The sequence below is a fragment of the Orycteropus afer genome, unplaced genomic scaffold (genome assembly GCF_000298275.1).
Source record: "Orycteropus afer afer isolate SDZICR_OR568_19922 unplaced genomic scaffold, OryAfe1.0 scaffold00756, whole genome shotgun sequence".
NCBI classification, from domain to species: Eukaryota; Metazoa; Chordata; class Mammalia; order Tubulidentata; family Orycteropodidae; genus Orycteropus; species Orycteropus afer.
Window position 1 is genome coordinate 243,049 of NW_006922343.1, and position 17,870 is coordinate 260,918.

The 17,870-nt window shown below is 54.7% G+C and overlaps 2 protein-coding genes across 2 annotated transcripts in view; both read left to right on the forward strand.

The window, feature by feature from the left end:
* Window positions 1-6,383, forward strand: part of SPI1 (Spi-1 proto-oncogene) — a 14,804-nt gene extending 8,421 nt beyond the window's left edge. The window contains exons 3-5 of the mRNA XM_007957522.2: window positions 4,385-4,572; window positions 5,348-5,510; window positions 6,064-6,383. Coding sequence (XP_007955713.1) covers window positions 4,385-4,572; window positions 5,348-5,510; window positions 6,064-6,383 — 671 coding nt within the window. The remainder of the gene's footprint in view (window positions 1-4,384; window positions 4,573-5,347; window positions 5,511-6,063) is intronic.
* Window positions 6,384-10,013: 3,630 nt separating this feature from the next.
* The window catches only part of MYBPC3 (myosin binding protein C3), a 35,068-nt gene continuing 27,211 nt past the window's right edge, over window positions 10,014-17,870 (forward strand). The window contains exons 1-11 of the mRNA XM_007957547.2: window positions 10,014-10,056; window positions 11,203-11,469; window positions 12,390-12,500; window positions 12,581-12,664; window positions 12,766-12,914; window positions 13,949-14,066; window positions 14,794-14,842; window positions 14,939-14,968; window positions 15,117-15,182; window positions 16,102-16,119; window positions 16,374-16,537. Of these exons, the coding sequence (XP_007955738.1) occupies window positions 10,032-10,056; window positions 11,203-11,469; window positions 12,390-12,500; window positions 12,581-12,664; window positions 12,766-12,914; window positions 13,949-14,066; window positions 14,794-14,842; window positions 14,939-14,968; window positions 15,117-15,182; window positions 16,102-16,119; window positions 16,374-16,537 (1,081 nt within the window). The 5' untranslated portion in view covers window positions 10,014-10,031. The remainder of the gene's footprint in view (window positions 10,057-11,202; window positions 11,470-12,389; window positions 12,501-12,580; window positions 12,665-12,765; window positions 12,915-13,948; window positions 14,067-14,793; window positions 14,843-14,938; window positions 14,969-15,116; window positions 15,183-16,101; window positions 16,120-16,373; window positions 16,538-17,870) is intronic.

The following is a 17,870-nucleotide window of genomic DNA, read 5'->3' on the forward strand; positions in this document are numbered from 1 at the left end:
CACAGGTGGAAAATGTAAAGGGTACTTATATGCACCACAAGTTAGGAAAGAGTTAAAGCTTTCATTAATAGTCTCCTTCCTCAGAGATGATACGGTAGTGGTAAGGGTTCAGTTCCTGGATCACAGAGGCAGGGGTTGGATGTTGACTCTACCAGTGACCGCCCGTGGATTACAGACTCAACATCTTTTGAGTCTTAGTTTCTTCATGTGCAAAAGAAAGGTCATGATACAGTGGCCACCTCCTCAGAGCTGGGGTGAGGATTAACTGAGATAATGTGGACTGAATACTGAGCACAGTTGCTGGGACACAAAACACACACTAAAGATTAAACTTTCATTGGTCATTTCATGAAATATTCATTGCAGTCAACTGTGCGTTGGGTGCCTAACAGGCTACAGAAAGCAGAGCTCAATGCTGTCTCCAGATATGCGAATGATATTATATTCTTTTGAGGAACGGAGAGTCATGCTAAGGGGACATAAATAGCAGGATGGCTTGGATGGTCCAGCAGAAGGGAAAGCTCTCATGAAGAATCACCAGAAGTAAGGTGTGAAGAGCCCAGGAAGGCTGGCCTTTGCACCATGAAGGGCTTGGTACACTGTTTCCCCAGATGGACCCATATTTGGAATGTTTCTGCTAGCAAACAGGCAGCGTTTATTATGTAATTGCCTGAGCACCCAAATCAAGGGTAAAGGCAAGGTTTCCGTTGGGCCTTTTGAAACTTATAATCGTAGCTTGGGAGTCTCTGTTGCAGCCTTCAGGGGACTCCAGGGCAGGCTTCCAGGTGTCACCAAGCAAATGAATCTCCTTAGGGGCCTGTTAAAATGCAGATTCCCAGCTCCACCCTTGGAGCGTCTGATTCAGTTGGTCTACTTTGGAATCTCAAATTGGCAGGCCTGTCCAACCCCTAAGTGACTCTGGTGAGGATATCCTTGGACTCACTTGGAGAAATGCTGGCCTCAGCTGGGACCACCAGAGTGAGCTTATGGGCCAGAAGTGAAGACAGAGGCAGGGAATGGGGAGGGAAGGAGGATAGTTGGGGACCCCTCACCCTACACCTGGAGAGCTGCCATATATTCAGGGTCCCCCCTCCTAACCCTAGAGCTGGGGTCTGGGGTAGGGGATTAGTGAGCAGGACTGATAAGGCATTCTACAAAGATCTGGGCACTTAAGCCTGGGAAACCAACTAAACCAAATGCACTGCTATCAAGTCAATTCCAACTCACAGTGACCCTACAGGACAGAGTAGAACTGCCCCATAGGGTTTCCAAGGCTGTTGATCTTTACAGGAACAGACTGCCTCATCTTTCTCCTGTGGAGCAGCTGGTGGGTTTGAACTGTCAACTTTTGGTTAGCAGCCCAATGCTTACCCACAGCACCACCAGTGCTCCCTCAGCCTGGAAAGAGAAAGGCAAAAATGGGAAAGGCTGGGGTAGGGCCAGAGGGAGGGTCCATAGCTAAAGAGGAACCTGGATCCACTCACCAAATCCCAGAATATGGCCCACTTTAAAGGAGCGGGCAGCCTCTCCCACTGCAAGTGTTACCACAAGATGAACGCACGAATTGAGTTCTGTTTCATTTCCCTTCAGATTTAGGTAAGAGTCAGAGAGATCCCTTAGGAGGCTAGGACTCATTCATTCATTCAGGACGTGTTTGTTGAGCACTGGGTCTAGACACTGGGAATCCCAAAAAAACAAACCAAACCAAACCAGTTGCCATTGAGTCGATTCTGACTCATGCTGACCCCACGCACACAAAGTAGAACTGTGCCCGTAGGGTTTTCAAGGCCTTTGGGAAGCACATCGCCAGGCCGGCCTTCCAAGGCACCTTGGGTGGGCTCGAACAGCCAATCTTTTAGTTAGTAGTCAACCGCTTAACTGTGCCACCTAGGGACTCCACTGGGAATACAGAGTTGAACTCAACCAGTCCCTGTCCTCATGGTGCACGACTGGGGCCCCAGCTCCAACCCTTGGCAGAAGGGAACAGGCAGGGGCCCTGAAACTCCTCCACTGTGCCACTAAGTTGGCAGGGAAGGAGGGAGGAGGGGAGAAATAAACAAATATTAAATGTCTGTTACATGCTCATGTGCTAAGCCAGACTTTTTAGAATAAAATAACAAAAGTGGTAACACTGATGAGGGTGATAACAGTTAACATTTACTGAGGTTACTCTGTGCCAGTTCCTCTTCTAAGCACGTAGTAGCATGCATTGGCCATTCAACCCTCCCAACAAGCCCATGAGATGGGCGTCATGATCAGGCCCATCTTACAGACAAGGAAACTGAGGCCTTGACAAGTGGAACAAACTGCAGTGGTAAATGGCAGAGCCAGGGCTGGGTCCAGCTGGCTGACTCCCAAATGATGTCCTTTCTTCTATGTCAGGTGCCTCAGAGCTGGGAGTCTGGGCTGCCTGGGTCACAGGGGCAAATGATTTCATGTAAAGATGAGACATCAGTAAAAACCCAGTTGGGTCCCTGAGTTTTAGAGGAGGAATCAGAGGCTCAGGGAGATGAAATGTCTCATCCAGGGTCACACAACAAATCCACCACAGAGCCAGGATTAGAATCCAAGTCCTTTGATATCCAGTCCAGAGGGAAAAACACTATTAATTTCTTAGAAGTGTTGAATGAGTATGGGTTTGTGAGGAACAGAGAGAGAGGGAAGGAGACAGAAAGGAAGACATGCACATCCTCACTCATACCCCCCACATACTCTCACACACATACTTAAACTCATACACACCTGTATACACGCCACATACATACTCACATATACACACCTTCACACATCCCACACACCCACAAACAGACCACACGCACACACATACACATCTCACATATACCCAACAGACAACTCAAACACACACCACAAGCATGCCACATACACACTGACATCAAACCCTCATGAATATACCACAAACATACCATACACACCCATGGACACCGTGCACACACTCACCTTGGGCTGGTGTGGTTCGAGGGCTATGCAAAGGCTACCGTGGCCTACCATGTCCACATGCTCCTTTTCTGGGCCACGTTGAGAAAATCCCCCTTGTCACTTGATCATCACACTTTCTTTTGGACCCCAAATTGTCCCAAGTAAGTCCTCAGACGTGTGGCAGTTTTTGTTCCTGGAAAAGGCACCCAGAGAAACCAGATGGGGATGTGCCCTAGATTGCCACTGGCATTTGGCGGTCCCACAAACTCGAGCCAGCACCGCAGACTCTGAGGCACACCCACGGGGAGTTTCCAGGAAAGCCTTGGCTCCCTCACTGGAACCCAGGTGTGGCTGCCCGAGGCCACGGCTTTGCAGGGGCAGCACTGTGAGCCTGGATGAGTTTTGCCCTGTGATTCTGCAGCCACATCTTGGCATGTGACAAGGCTGTGCGTGTGACAGCTGGTAGCCAGTCAGCTCAGGAACCAGTGGAAGGGTTCAGGGAGGGGAGAGGAACCGGCTTTCCTCGAGGGTCTCCTTGGGCAGGTCCTGTACTGTTGTTGTCGTCAGGGGTCCTTGTAGAATATCGACTCACAGTGACACCAAGTGACAGAGCAAAACTGCCCCATAGGGTTGTCCTGGCCATAATCTTTGCAGAAGCAGGTCACCACGTGTTTTTCCCACCGAGCCACTGGGCGGGGGCAAGCTATCAACCTGTGATTAGCAGCCAAGCACTTAACCACTGCGCCACCAGACTCCATGGTGCTGTGCTAGGAGTCTCTAAAACATGAACTCATTTGTATCCTCACAATAATTACTATCCCCATTTTACAGGTGAGGCAACTGAACCCAGAGACACCCACACTTGTGCTTGAGGTCACACAGCAAGTAAATGGCAGGGCCAGGATTCAGACTCTTTGGCTCAAAAGCCTGTATCCTTGTGGCCAAATGGGAAGTAGGACTGAGTGGCTGCTGTCAGACCCGGGTCCAGCTCTGCCACTGATGAGGCCTGTGATTTGGCCATGTGATGTAGCCTCTCCAAGCCTCAGTGTTCTCACCTATAAAAATGGAGACAGTAAACGAAAAAGTCCTTGGAAAATAGTTAAGTGCTCAACTAGTAGCCAAAAGGTTGTTGACTTGAACCTAGCCAGGGGTGCCTCGGAACACAGGCCTGGTAATCTGCTTCCAAAAGGTCACAGCCTTGAAAACCCTATAGCTCCTCTGTGGGGTCACCATGAGTTGAAATTGACTCAAAGGCAACCAACAACAAAATAATAAAGTGAGTGACATGCATTAATCAAGATAATTAATATACACATTGAACACCGCTCAGCACATGGTAAGAGCAGCACAAAGGCCAGAGGTTACTATTTTATGTCATTGTAACCTTGTAACCTCCTCCTCCCCAGCCTGCCTGGGCTCACCCTGCATGCCTCCCTGTCCCCCGCAGACCATTATTGGGACTTCCACCCCCACCACGTGCACAGCGATTTCGAGAGCTTCACTGAGAACCACTTCACGGAGCTGCAGAGCGTGCAGCCCCCCCAGCTGCAGCAGCTCTACCGCCACATGGAGCTGGAACAGATGCATGTCCTCGACACCCCCATGGCACCACCCCACGCCAGCCTCGGCCACCAGGTGCGTGGGCCCGTCCCGCAGGAGCCGCCCGGCCTGTGGTGAGGCCTGGAGCTTCACAGGAAGCTGACACAGGCTCTTACTCAACTCGGCTTCCTGCCCCACAGCGCCAACGGCGGGCCGGAGCCCCAACGGCTGCCTCCTGACCCTCTGACTGACCTCGTGACCCCCACCCTTATCTCCTCTCCACCCCTGCCACCGACGGACAGACCCCAGATAATCCTGACACCACACGCTGGTCCTCCAGACCCAGTGGCCTTGTGCGCGCTCTCAATGCCCACTGACTGCACCCCAAGTCTCAACAGTGACCTCCACTGGCCCCTCTCTCTCCCCACTGACCCCTGTAGTGATCCAACTACCAATCAGTGACCTCCGTTGACCTCCACGACCCCTCACTGACCTCCACTGCCCCTTCAGGGACTCATCACCCCACTTATTAAACCCCATTCACTCTCATGCCTCACTGACTGGCCCCTCAGCACACCCGCGTCTGGCCCCAAGGCTGCTGCTAGACCACACAGCACCTTGCATGTGTGAGATCAACATTCCCCTTTCTTGGACCACGCAGCCCTAATCCAGGAGGCTGACCAACCTGCACCCCCACCTCTCAGGACCCCTGTGCAGGGCGCAGCAGCTGCATCTGCATGTGCCGACCCCGACTTTCTCCACCTTCTCCCAAACTTTCTGCCTCCTACTGTCCTTGCAGCCCTCAGCATGGGGGCTCCTTTCTCACCCAGTAGCTCCTACTAACTTAACTCCCTTCTCCTCACCTGCCTAGGTCTCCTACCTGCCTCGGATGTGCCTCCCATACCCCTCCCTGTCCCCGGCTCAGCCCAGCTCGGATGAGGAGGAGGGTGAGCGGCAGAGCCCCCCGCTGGAGGTGTCTGATGGGGAGGCCGATGGCTTGGAGCCAGGGCCGGGCCTCCTGCACGGGGAGACTGGTAAGGGCCCAGCCCCAGCCCTGACCCACCCTGACTCGGGCCATATCTGTGCCCCACCCCAGCCCAGGCTGACTGACCCTGCCACCCAGCTCTGCGTGTGCGTGCATCTGTGTGTGTGGGTGTGTGTGTGCATGTCTCTGGACTCTGTGTACATCTTGTGTGAGTGCATGTGGGTGGGTGTCTACATCTGTGCTGTGTGGCTGTATGTTAGTGTATGCGTGTCTATCTGTATTCTATGTGCATCTCTTGCTGCGTGAGTGTATGTGGGGGTGTGTGCACATCTCTGTGCTGTGTGTGTATTTGTGTACATTTCTCTGTGCTGTGTGTACATGCATGACTGGGTAGGGGTGTGTATGTGTGTGCCCCCAATGTGGGGAACCATTTCCTCGAGACCCTGCTAGCTACCCTCAGTTCGTCCCCGGTGCCCAGCCCCCACTGCAGGTTGTGGTGGGTGGCAGCCCCCACCCACAGGAGGTCTCACATCAAAGACCAGTGGGGTGGGTCTCTGTGTCTGGGCCTGACCCCACCACCTGCCCTACCCCCACCCTCGCAGGCAGCAAGAAAAAGATCCGCCTGTACCAGTTCCTGCTGGACCTGCTCCGCAGCGGCGACATGAAGGACAGCATCTGGTGGGTGGACAAGGACAAAGGCACCTTCCAGTTCTCGTCCAAGCACAAGGAGGCGCTGGCGCACCGCTGGGGCATTCAGAAGGGCAACCGCAAGAAGATGACCTATCAGAAGATGGCGCGCGCTCTGCGCAACTACGGCAAAACAGGCGAGGTCAAGAAGGTCAAGAAGAAGCTCACCTACCAGTTCAGCGGGGAGGTGCTGGGCCGCGGGGGCCTGGCCGAGCGGCGCCACCCGCCCCACTGAGCCCGGGGGCGCAGAAGGCCCCAGGCCCCGGCAGGGCTCCCCGCCGGCCATAGCATTAACCCCTCGCCGGCCCGGACACAGGGAGGGAAGCTCCCATGGGCCAGAGGCTGGACTGTGGTGGACCAGGCTTTGCCTCGCCCGCCCACGCCCCTCCTTCTAGCCCCCTCCCCAGCCCCCCGCTTTGCCTCCCACCAGGACTCCAGAACGCCACCAGGGTGCTTGACCCGGTGGAAGGGTCAGCCTTGCTTCTACAATCAGCCGTCCTTCCTTGGGAGTTTGGAGTCATCATATTTGTGTAAATTGAACCCTCTTTTCTAAGCATCTCCCCCTTCCTCCACTTCTCATCTATCTGCCCCCTCCAGGAACTGAGTAATTAAAGTTATTCTCAGTGAACCCTTTCGCAGCACAGATAGTCTTTTTATAAAAAAAAATTTAACCTTGCCCCCATGTGCACCTCATCTGGGTCCTGGGTGGGCCTCTCTCTTTCTCTCATTTGTGCTTTGGGGATTTACTGAGGCCCATTCCTGGTGCTAGGAGCTCTGGTGGCGTAGTGCCTAAGGCACTTGACTGCTAACCAGAAGGCTGGCAGTTCAAACCCACCAGCCACTCCTCAAGGAAGGTTGGTTGGGCAATCTGCTTCTGTAGAGATACCACCTCAGAAACCCAAGGAAGGGTGGCTATGAGTCGGATCTGACTCAATGGCAGTGTGTTTGGTTTGGTATACCTGGTGCTGGGCCCTGGGGACCTGAGGATAAATGACACACGGAGCCTGACCCAGAGGTAGAGTATGGTGGAAAGAACATGTCCTCAGTTTTTCTTAGGGGAATAAATTATATTGAAAAGCTCTCTGCACTTGATAATTTTTGTTATACCTCAGTGGGGCTTGAGCGCATAATCTTTACGTCACAAGCCCAAGGACAATAATAATAGCAACAACTTTGAATTTTCAGATCATTTATTATATGCCAACCTTGAGAGGTGGAATCTGATGTCACCCCATTGTATGGAATGGGAAAGCAAGGCTCATAGAGGCCAAATCATTTGTCCAAGGTCACACAGCTGGTGAGTGGCTGGGCTGGATCCCAGCTCAGAGTGGCTGCTGCCTGGTCACTGGGCTACCCTTTGAGAGAGAAAACTTCACCTATCAGCCTTCCCTTATCCAGAGCAGAACACTCTTAGCTCTGGAATCCAGCACCCAAGGCCTCCAGTCCATCACAAAGTGTTCTTTCAAAATCAGTGCCCAGGAAGACGGTACACACAGGCATGTGTGTAGCCTCATGGTATCACGTGCTTGCATTACCAGCCTCCCATGTATGTTGACACATTTGCTGACAGGTTTACTCACATGTATGCTCACATGCATGTCCACATACACAATCACATGTATGTTCAGACACACTCACGTTTGTCCACATATATGCTGTTTGCTCTCATGTTTGCTGTTACACATACTCACATGTATATGGTCATGTTTGCCTTCATGTTTGTTCACATGTCTGGCCACATGTTTGCTCACAGGCATGTTCATACGCACGATCACACATGCTCAGACATTCTCACGTTTGCTTCCATGTATACTCATGTATGCTCACATGTATGCAGTCATATTTGCTGCCACATATGCCCATCAGTCACTCCTCGAAAGGAAGGTTGGGCAATCTATTTCCGTAGTGATACCGCCTCGGAAACCCAAGGAGGGGTCATTGTGAGTCAGGTCTGACTCCACAGCACGTAACAACAACAACACATGCTCATGTTTGTTCGCACGTATGCCCATGTTTGCTCACACGTATGTTCACACGCACAGTCACACAAAGACATGCTCACATGTTGGCTCACATATACTCCCATGCATGCTTCCACATATGGTCCCATGCCTGCTGTCAGTATGCTCACATGTTTGCTGTTTCTTATACTCCCAGGTATGCTCCGACATGCTCTCATGTTTGTGTGCATGTTTCCTCACATGTGCTCACATGTTTGCTCTCATGTATGCTCACATAGTTGCTCACCCATGTGCTTACACCCAAATTTACATGCTTGCCCACATGTATGCTCTCAGTATGTTTGCATGTTTGCTCATGCATATCCTCACATGTATGCTCATACATTTGCTTTCAGCTTCTCAGCCCACAACATGGAGAAACAGCTAAAGATGAGCAGAGAAGCCTGTAAGCATCTGGCTTCTGACAGTAGCAAGAAGTAGAGGCCAGCAGCCAGGGAGTGAGGTAACTCACCCTGGGCTTTTGGAGACCCCTCCCCCACCCCTTGCCCTGGAGGAACAGCAGCACAACCATGGGTGCTCCCTCCCCCAGATCCCAGAGTGAAATCATGCCCAGTGTCCTCTTTCCAAGAAGGCCTGGAAGCACGTGGGGCTTACAAGTAGTGACAATGGAAGAAAAGGATGGATTTCAGTGTTGCAGGGGCTGGGCCATCAGGCTTCTGAAAAGCGCTATGTAAAGGCTCCCTCCTGCCTCACAATGCAGGACCGAGGATGCTGCCTCATACTGGGTCTGGCTGGGAGGGCGTCATGTGGAACTTGCTTCTTTCTGTGTAGCGATTGATGCCCTCGAAGTGACAAAATGAAGGAGGTCCATTTTGGGGCAAAAAGTCACAGAAGAATGATGGGAGGGTACCAGGGGATTCAAGACCTCTGGCATTAATCCTCGGGACTTTTGCAAGAACCCATTCTCCTCTGTCTTCCACTTTGAGGTAGATTTAGAGATTCACCCTCATGCCCTCACTGTAGGCTCACTCAACTCTTCCCCTTGGATGACACCAGCCCCGATGTCTCCCCCTTCCCACTTTGCCCTGGAATAAGTCAACCCAGGATTCCACAGCCTGAGGCCAGCCCAAGCCAGGTGAACTGTGAAAATACCGGCCAATAGTAGCAGGAAATAATCAGGCAGGCTCTAAGCATTTTTATTTGTAAACTCCCTTTGTAAACACATGTACCAATCCTACGCAGCAGGGGCTGTTATCACCAGCCCCGCCTGACAGATGAGAAAACTGAGGTGCTGCAAAGTTCAGGGAATGGCAGAGCCAGGACTCAGGGGCAGCCCACCCCGGCTCTGTGTGGATGACCACGGCTTTGCACGGCCTCACCACATGGCCCCAGACTGCTCCCACTGCCTGCCCCCCAACTCTGCACGGCCCCTTATTACCCCTCATGGTCCCACATGATCCCTCACTATCCTATAAGGCCCTTCATGTCTCCATGTGGCCCCTCATGTCCCCATTTGGCCCCTCCCTGCCCAGGAAGATACCCAGCAAAGGATGCCTTTGATCCACTGTCCTCAGGGATAAAGCCTTGCACTCTTCCACTACACAATTTTCCTGTTGGACATACAGACAGACAGGGCTTGGGGTAACCTTGAGGTTTGATGAGGACTGGGGAGCAGAAGACATCATATTTGTACTGGGCCAGGGGAAAGGACAGAAGCCAGCCAGGAACAATGTGGCCCTCACCTTCTTCCCACAGAGAGACCTCAGTTCCCTGGAATTTGTCTATATTTAGCAGGTGGCTGGGTAGGAGGCAGATAAGGAAAGCCTGGTGAGGGGGTGGGGCCCTTATATAGTGCAGGGGGCTAGTCCCCACTCAGTTCCTCAGACTGTGCCTGCTTGGTGCTTGGTGTGGCCTCTCTCAAGATGCCGGAGCCCGGGAAGAAGCCAGGTAGCTTCAGGTTTTGAGTCAGGCCTGAGTGTGGGGATCGGGAGGACTTTTGTGTGTATGTATGTGTGTTGGGGGGCACACTTAGGGAGTAGCAATAGGTGCTAGTTCCTGAGGGGTTGGTGAAAACATGGCCTCTGAGCCCCAGGACAGAGGGAAGGGGGAGGGTCCTCCTGGGTCCTTTCTTGATTCTCCTTCCTCATCCCTCTGATGAGGGTGGACCCAGGGTAGAGGACACAGAGCGAGCAGAGAGTCGAGGCAGGAAACCCCCAGGGCCTGGAGGGACCCTTTCTGTCCCTGCTCTCCTCTTTCTGCAACATGAATGCGCATGGGCTTGCCTTTGGGGAAAAAGCCCGTGCAGGCAGAGCCCAGGTTTATCTAGACTTGAGCCAGGCTCGCCAAATGCCCTTTGCCAGGCCTCCACCCTCTCTGGGCCTCAGTTTCTCCGTCTGAAAAGGTGGGGTTGGACCCAGTGCCCCTAACGTTCCTTTCAGCTCTGAGATTCCCTGCTTTGTAATCTGTACCCCATGGCCCCTCACACCAGACGTGGCTCCCATGCTGAGAGTACTAGCAGCCCCTCTGCTCTGGGAGAGGATGCTCAATAGTCCCCAGAGCCCAGGCCAAGGGCAGAGAAAGTCACAGCCCAGGGTCCTGGTCCTGGCCTGTGCCCTTATCAAGGTCGCCCAGGGCAGGAATCCTGCCCCTCCCCCCTCGGGCCAGCTTTATCTCAATTGCTGATTCTCAGCCTGAGGCCCTGGGAGGACAAATTTAGCCATATTTCCAGCAGGCAGGCTACCCATCCCTGCCAAAGGCCCCAGATCAGTTGGCCAGGGCTCATCATGCAGGTCCTCAAGCAGAGAAGGCAGGATATCTCCGGGACACGTGCAACACAGTCTCTTGTGGAGCCTAGGACCACAGCCTAGGACCTCTTCCACCTTCTGGCTGTGTGACCTTGGGCAAGTCACTTAGCCTCTCTGAGCTTCAGTGTCTGCATCTGAGGAATGGACATAACTGCACCTACCTGGCAGAGCTGCTGGAGCATTCAGTGAGGCGATGCATGTGAAGTGCTTATCACAATGTCGACAAGAGGATGGGGTGCATGGATGAGCCACTGGGGAGGTGGGCTGCAACCTTGGTCTGGCTCTTCAGTCTCAGCCTTCAGCAAGAAGCCCCGGTCAGTGGAGGTGGCTGCAGGCAGCAATGCCGTGTTTGAGGCGGAGACAGAGCGGGCAGGAGTGAAGGTGCGCTGGCAGCGGGGAGGCAGTGACATCAGCGCCAGTGACAAGTATGGCCTGGAGGCAGAGGGCACAAGATACACGCTGACAGTGCGGGACACAGGCTCCACGGATCAGGGCTCCTACGCAGTCATCGCTGGCTCCTCCAAGGTCAAGTTTGACCTCAAGGTTATAGAAAAGGGTAAGATCCCTGAAAGGCAGCCCAGCCCCCTCTCCATCTGCCTGCGAGAACAAGGCACTTACCCGCATCCTTGCCTTTGCTTTGGCCTTGCCCTCTGCCAGGAAGGCCCTATCCCCTTTTCTACAACAAGACCCCATGTGCCTACCCCAGGCTGCTCCAGCCATTGTGAGGGTAGCAGAAATACAGAGATAAACAAGGCATCCCATCCCCTGGGACAACCAATGGGGAGATTGATCCCCACACTGATGACAACTGGGGGGGCTGTATGTCCTGGCAGAGGATGGACCACCCGGGAGGTGTGGGTGTGGAAGAAACCCCAGCCCATCCCGGGGGAGGGGGGGAGGGACGCAACACGGATCCACAGATACGTGAGGATGGAATCTGTGAGGGTGAGGAGAGGTGTGATGCAGGCTTCCTGACTCATCATGGCAGGGGGAGGTGGTTGTGTTGTTGTTGTTGTTAGGTGCCACCAAGTTGATTTCGCTCATAATGACTCCATAGAACAGAACAGAGCTGCCCCATAGAGTTTCCTAGGCTGGCATCTTGATGGAAGTACACTGCCAGGTCTTCTTCCCACAGAGCTGCTGGGTGGATTCGAACCGCCCACCTTTTGGTTAACAGCCAAGCACTTAGCCTTTGTGCAATCAGAGCTCCTTAGAGGGAATGAGGAGGACCCAGTATGGTGGAAAAAGGAGGAAATGAGTTTGGGCCTCTTCATCCAATGAGGTGCTTGGCAGGCAGTGGGTGGTGGGTCTGAGCCTCAGGGGAGATGGTAAAATGTGGGGACAGAGGGGCCGTGGTGAGGGGGTGAGGTCCAGAGGATGAAGCTCTGGACATGCCGCAGTGTTTGATGGACTGCAGTTTGAGGCGGACCCAAGGACAGGAGGACGGGTCCCTCCTCACATCCTTCCTCCCTTCAGAGAAGGTGGAGCAGACGCCAGCCCCTGCCCTCCCTCCCACTGAGGCCCCTGGAGCCCCCGGAGCCTTGGCCCCAGCACCTGAGCTGGAAGGAAGCTCCCCAAGTCCCAAAGGTGAGGGGACTAGGCAGGAAGGAACAGGGCCAGTGGGGAGGGGATGTTCCAGGGCAGCTTTCAGAGGGCTCTGCTCACAGGGTCCAGCTCTGCGTCCGTTGGAGCTCCCGACGACCCTATTGGTCTCTTTGTGGAGCGGCCGCAGGATGGTGAAGTGACCACGGGTGAGTGTGGCTGCTGTACCGAGGAGTGGGCAGTGCGAGGAGTGGGCAGTGCGGGAGGCAGCGGGGGTCCCCCAGGCCCAGCCATCGCCCCTCCTCTGTAGGCGGCAGCATCACCTTCTCCGCCCGCGTCACCGGGGCCAGCCTCCTGAAACCACCCATCGTCAAGTGGTTCAAGGGCAAGTGGGTGGATCTGAGCAGCAAGGTGGGCCAACACCTGCAGCTGCATGACAGCTATGACCGAGCCAGCAAGGTGAGGGCCTGGGGGAATGGGGGGCTGGGGGGAGACAGGGGGGGAGAGGGGGTGAGGGACGCATGGAGAGGGCACATGAGAGCCCCCGGGAAGCATGAAAGGCATAAGAGGGCCAAGGACAGGTGATGGGGCTCCTGGGAGGCACAGGGAGGCCAGGGTGTCCAGGAGCCATCATGGGGGGCTTGGAGGCCATGATAATCCCAGGGGGACATAGGAGGTTCGGGGTCCCAAGAGTTCAGATAGGCTGCTGTGGGACATGGTGAAGAATTGGGGAAGGGACCCCAGGAGTGAGGGTGTAAGATCCATGGATGAATGGGTATCAGAGCTCAAGGGGTCTTCAGGGACCAACCAGAACAATTCCTCATCATACAGCCCCTGGTGGTGCAAACAGTTAACCACTTGACTACTAACCAAGAGGTTATGGTTTGAACCCACCCAGAGGGTCCTTGCAAGACAGCCTGACAATCTTTTTCTGAAAGTTCACAGCCTTGAAAACCCTGTGGGGCAGTTCCACTCTGCAAACATGGGGTCACCATGAGCTGGTATTAACTGTGTAACAGTGAACAACTGATAACAGCAAAGAGTAAGAAACCAGGTTAAGTGACCTGCCCCAGGCCCCTGAGAACCAGGCCTCGAACCTCTGCCTCTGACTCCCAGCCTTTGCTCCTCTCATTGTTCCACACTGTCCTGGAGATAAGGGGGTCTCTGGCAGGGCAGGACTGACATGGTCAGTTGTGCGGCCTGTACACTGCACAAACACCCCTCATCTGAAGCAAATGCCATTCGTCCCTAGACGGCACAGATTTGTTTGTATCATGACCGTGTTCCAGCAGGTGGCAGTCATGAGACTTGAGAAAGAGCCCCTTTTCTTAATTTTCACCAAAGCTCTGTGTTGGTTTACAAGGCCCTGAGGGATGAGAGGAAAGGGTGAGATGCCTTCCAGGCCTTTTGTCACATTCAGTCTCCTTCAGAGGTGAGAGCTCTTGTTTCCTGGTCTCAAGTCTTCCCTGATAACCTGCTTCCTGTCCTTACAGGTTTACCTGTTTGAGCTGCACATCACTGATGCCCAGGCCACCTTTGCTGGTGGCTACCGCTGTGAGGTGTCCACCAAGGACAAGTTTGATAGCTGCAACTTCAACCTCACTGTCCATGGTGAGCGGTTCTGGCTCCCAACGGCTGCTTCCATTTCCCAGCAGTAAGGAGTGTGGCTAGCCCTGGCCAGGAGTGCCTGAGCAGGTAGATGGTTAACGTGCTCAGCAGCTGACGGAAAGGTTAGAGGGTCAAGTCCGTCCAGAGGTGTCTTGGAAGAAACGCCTGGTGATCTACTTTCAAAAAACAGCCATTGAAAACCCCTAGGGAGCACAGTTCTACCCTGACACGCTCGGGGTTGCCATGAGTCAAAATCAGTTCAGTGGCAACTGGTATTGGTAGGTCTGGCCAGCCAGTGACACTAACCCCTTGCCCAACACTAACAGGCTTGGCTTTCCACAGCAAAGAGTCCTGTGGAAGCTTCAGGGTGGGGTCGGTGGCATCTCACAGCTGGTCCAGATCTCACTTAAGGTGGGACTCTGTCTTGGCCATCTTGGTGTCCCTGGCTGCTGGCTCAGGGCCTGGCACTGCCTGAATGTTTGATTAACAGATGGAGGCTGAGCTGAGGGGATGGGAAATGTGAGACCAACCTCCTATATGGGAATTGGGGACTGCAAACTGCCCCCACTGCCCTGGCACCGTGACCCTGTGAAAGGCTGAGAGTGTGTGTCCATGGGTAAATGCCCACTCTCAATAGGTCATAGACAGGCAGGTCGACAGATACTCAGATTCCAGGGCAGTGTCCCCTCTGAAGCCCCCTCCCCTGTCTCCTCCCCGTTTCTGCACCTAGAGGCCGTTGGGCCCGGAGACCTGGACCTACGATCAGCTTTCCGACGCACGTGAGTGGCTGATTCACCTCAGGACCTGGGAGTGAGGGGTGAGGCATCTTGGGGTCAGGGATGGGCATGTGGAGACACTGAGTCTAACCTCCACAGGAGCATGGCTGGAGGTGGTCGGCGGATCAGGTACCCCTTTCCCACCCCCACCTGCCCCATACACAGACTTCCCAATGGGCCTGGGAGCTCCAGTCCAGCCAGGTCCCTTCCCTCTCACTCCACCCTGGCTGCTCCACTGTGTCCCCTCCTCTGGGACCTCACTGAGGTATCTTTGTAGCGACAGCCATGAGGATGCTGGGACTCTGGACTTCAGCTCCCTGCTGAAGAAGAGGCAAGTCTCTGAGTTATGGCCCCCAGCAGGTATGAGGCCTGGCTTCCGATCCCAGCACCACTGTTATCCAGCTGTGTGGCCCCAGGCAGGTCACTGCACCTCTCTGAGCTCCTTTCCTTGTGTGTGCAATGGGCCAGTTCCAGTGCTGGGAGGAATTAAAGGCTCTGCTGTCCTGTGAAGGACTGCCCTCACAGTGCCCTCACAGTCGCCCTGTGCATAGGCTGACCCCAAAGAAGCTGGGAGCGGGTCCCAAAGCTGCAGGAGTTGCTCGCCCAGCCCTGAGACTTGTGTTCTCTCTCTGTCTTCTCCCTCCCTCTGCTCTGACGCCTCGGTTGTCACGGATGTTGCTGCTGTCCAGAGAGTAAGAAACAGGGTCTGGGGGTGTTGGGGCAGCTGGGTGACGAGTGCAGGGCTGAGCCTTTGTGTGTGTGCACCCATCCCTGCCTGGGTCTGAGGGTTAGGACTCCGTGAGCTGGATGGGTCCTGGCCTCTGTCCTGATTGTTGCCTGATAGAGCCTGTGGCGGCTGTCCCTGGCGAGTCAGGCTGTCCCTGACTCACAGCCACCCCCCGGGTGCAGAGCAGAGCTGCTGCATAGGTTTTCCAGGCTGCAACCTTTCAGAAGCAGGTCCCCAGGCCTGTCACCCGACGTGCTTCTGGATGGGTTTGAACCAACAGGCTTCTGGCTGGAAGTCAAGCACTTAACTGTTTGTACCGCCCAGAGACCCTGGCAGAGCTCGGGAGGGATAACAAGATGGCACCTGCAGAGGTCACACCTGGTGCCCGGCATGTCACGGGCACACTATAAACATAGGGGCATAAGCACTGGGAAGAGAGTGAGGGGGAAGCCCACGGGGTGGGGTCCCAGGTTTCTGTGGGGAGTGGCCCAGACTCCTAATGTGTCCTCTGCCCTTTGTGCCCCACCTGGAGTAGCAGCTTCCGGACCCCACGGTGAGTGCTCCAGGGAGTCCAGCACCCCATCACCCCTACTTCAGCCAGGAACCCCTCCCCAGCCCCAGTCCCCTGTTCTGAACCCTAACAGCAGAGGGGAGGGGAGAGGGGTAGAGGAGAAGGAGGAGGGGAGAGGGGGAGAGGAGAGGGCAGCTACAGCTCCTGGGCCCTAGGGAGCCCCCCGGGGTGGGGAGGAGGGGCTGCCGTCCTGCCTGCCCTGAGGCCTCCCTGCGTGCACCCACCGTGGGACCCAGGGACGCCAAGCTGGAGGCGCCGGCTGAAGAGGATGTGTGGGAGATCCTGCGGCAGGCATCTCCCTCCGAGTACGAGCGCATCGCCTTCCAGCACGGGGTCACCGATCTGCGGGGCATGCTCAAGAGGCTCAAAGGCATAAGGCGCGACGAGAAGAAGAGCACAGGTTAGTGTCCCCCATGGGAAAGGAGCACAGGTTAGCCCCCCCATGGGAAAGGAGCACAGCCCAGCTCCTCACCCACCCATGGGAAAGGAGAGCCACAGGTTAGCCACCCCCCAGGGAAAGGGCAAGCAAAGGTCAGCCCCCAACACCGTGAGGTCACTGTGAGTCCAAATCACTGCACAGCACCTCCAGCAACAACAAGGCATTAGGGACTTTCCACAATCGTCTCACTTAATTCTTGGGGCTACACTAACGTTGAGGGTATTATGATCTCCATTCTACAAAAGAGGAAACTGAGGCACTGAGCGGCCACCCCAGTGGTCCCTGCCAGGTACCATTGACAACAAGCACAGACCTGAGCAAAAGTCGGGTCACCCCAACTAAAAGGAAAAATTGGGTCACCCCTTGTGAAGGGAAAGGAAGACCCAGTGAACCCCCTTTATACCCAAAGAGAAAGCAAAGAAGCCCCTTAGCACAGAGAAAATGGGAAAGAGAAGAGCCTGGTTAGCGGCCCTCCCAGGCAAACAGGGAGCAGGCACAGGTTAACTTCCCAGCACCAGGCCATCAGAGGGGAAGCCACGGGCCAGCTCTTCCAGCAAAGGGCTGACAAGGGCAGATGGAAGGGAGCGCCCCAGGACGGAGGTGGGGGAAGCAGAGGCCCCTCCCACTTGCTCAGCAATGTCTCCTCCGAACCTAGCATGACACCTGGTGTACAGAGTCGTGCAGTAAGTAATTGCCAACCTATGAGAAGGTCAGCTTCCCCACAGAGGGCATGGGAAGTGGGGGTGCCCCTCCCAAATGTACATGTCCAGCCATGAGGAAGAGGAGAAGGGTGGGTCAGAGCCTCCCTGCCGATCTCCCAAGGCCCCATGCCCTCCTGCCCACTCGTGAGACCCGGCCTCACGCTGCTTCCCACTGCTGGCTCTCTGTCTCAGAGGAGCTGGTACATCTGTCCACACCACTGCCTTGACCTGCGCACAGGGCCACTAGTGTTAACCCAGCTATCGCCAGGGCCTCTGGTGCAGGGAAGGCCCTGGAAGCACTGGGCTCAGAGGGGAGTGGGCAAAGAGCAAATACAATGGAGCAGACAGGAGTTGTGAGTGACAATAGTACAAAAGGGAAGACTGAACAATCTACTTCCATAGAGATACTGCCTCAGGAACCCAAGGAGGGGTCATCATGAGTCAGATCCAACTTGACAGCAGTGAGTTATTATTATTATTATTATTATTTTACTAAGAGCTAGGTGGCACAGCGGTTAAGCGCTCAGCCACTAACTAAAGGTGGGCGATTCGAACCCCTCCAGCAGCTCTGCAGGAGAGACTTGGTGATCTGC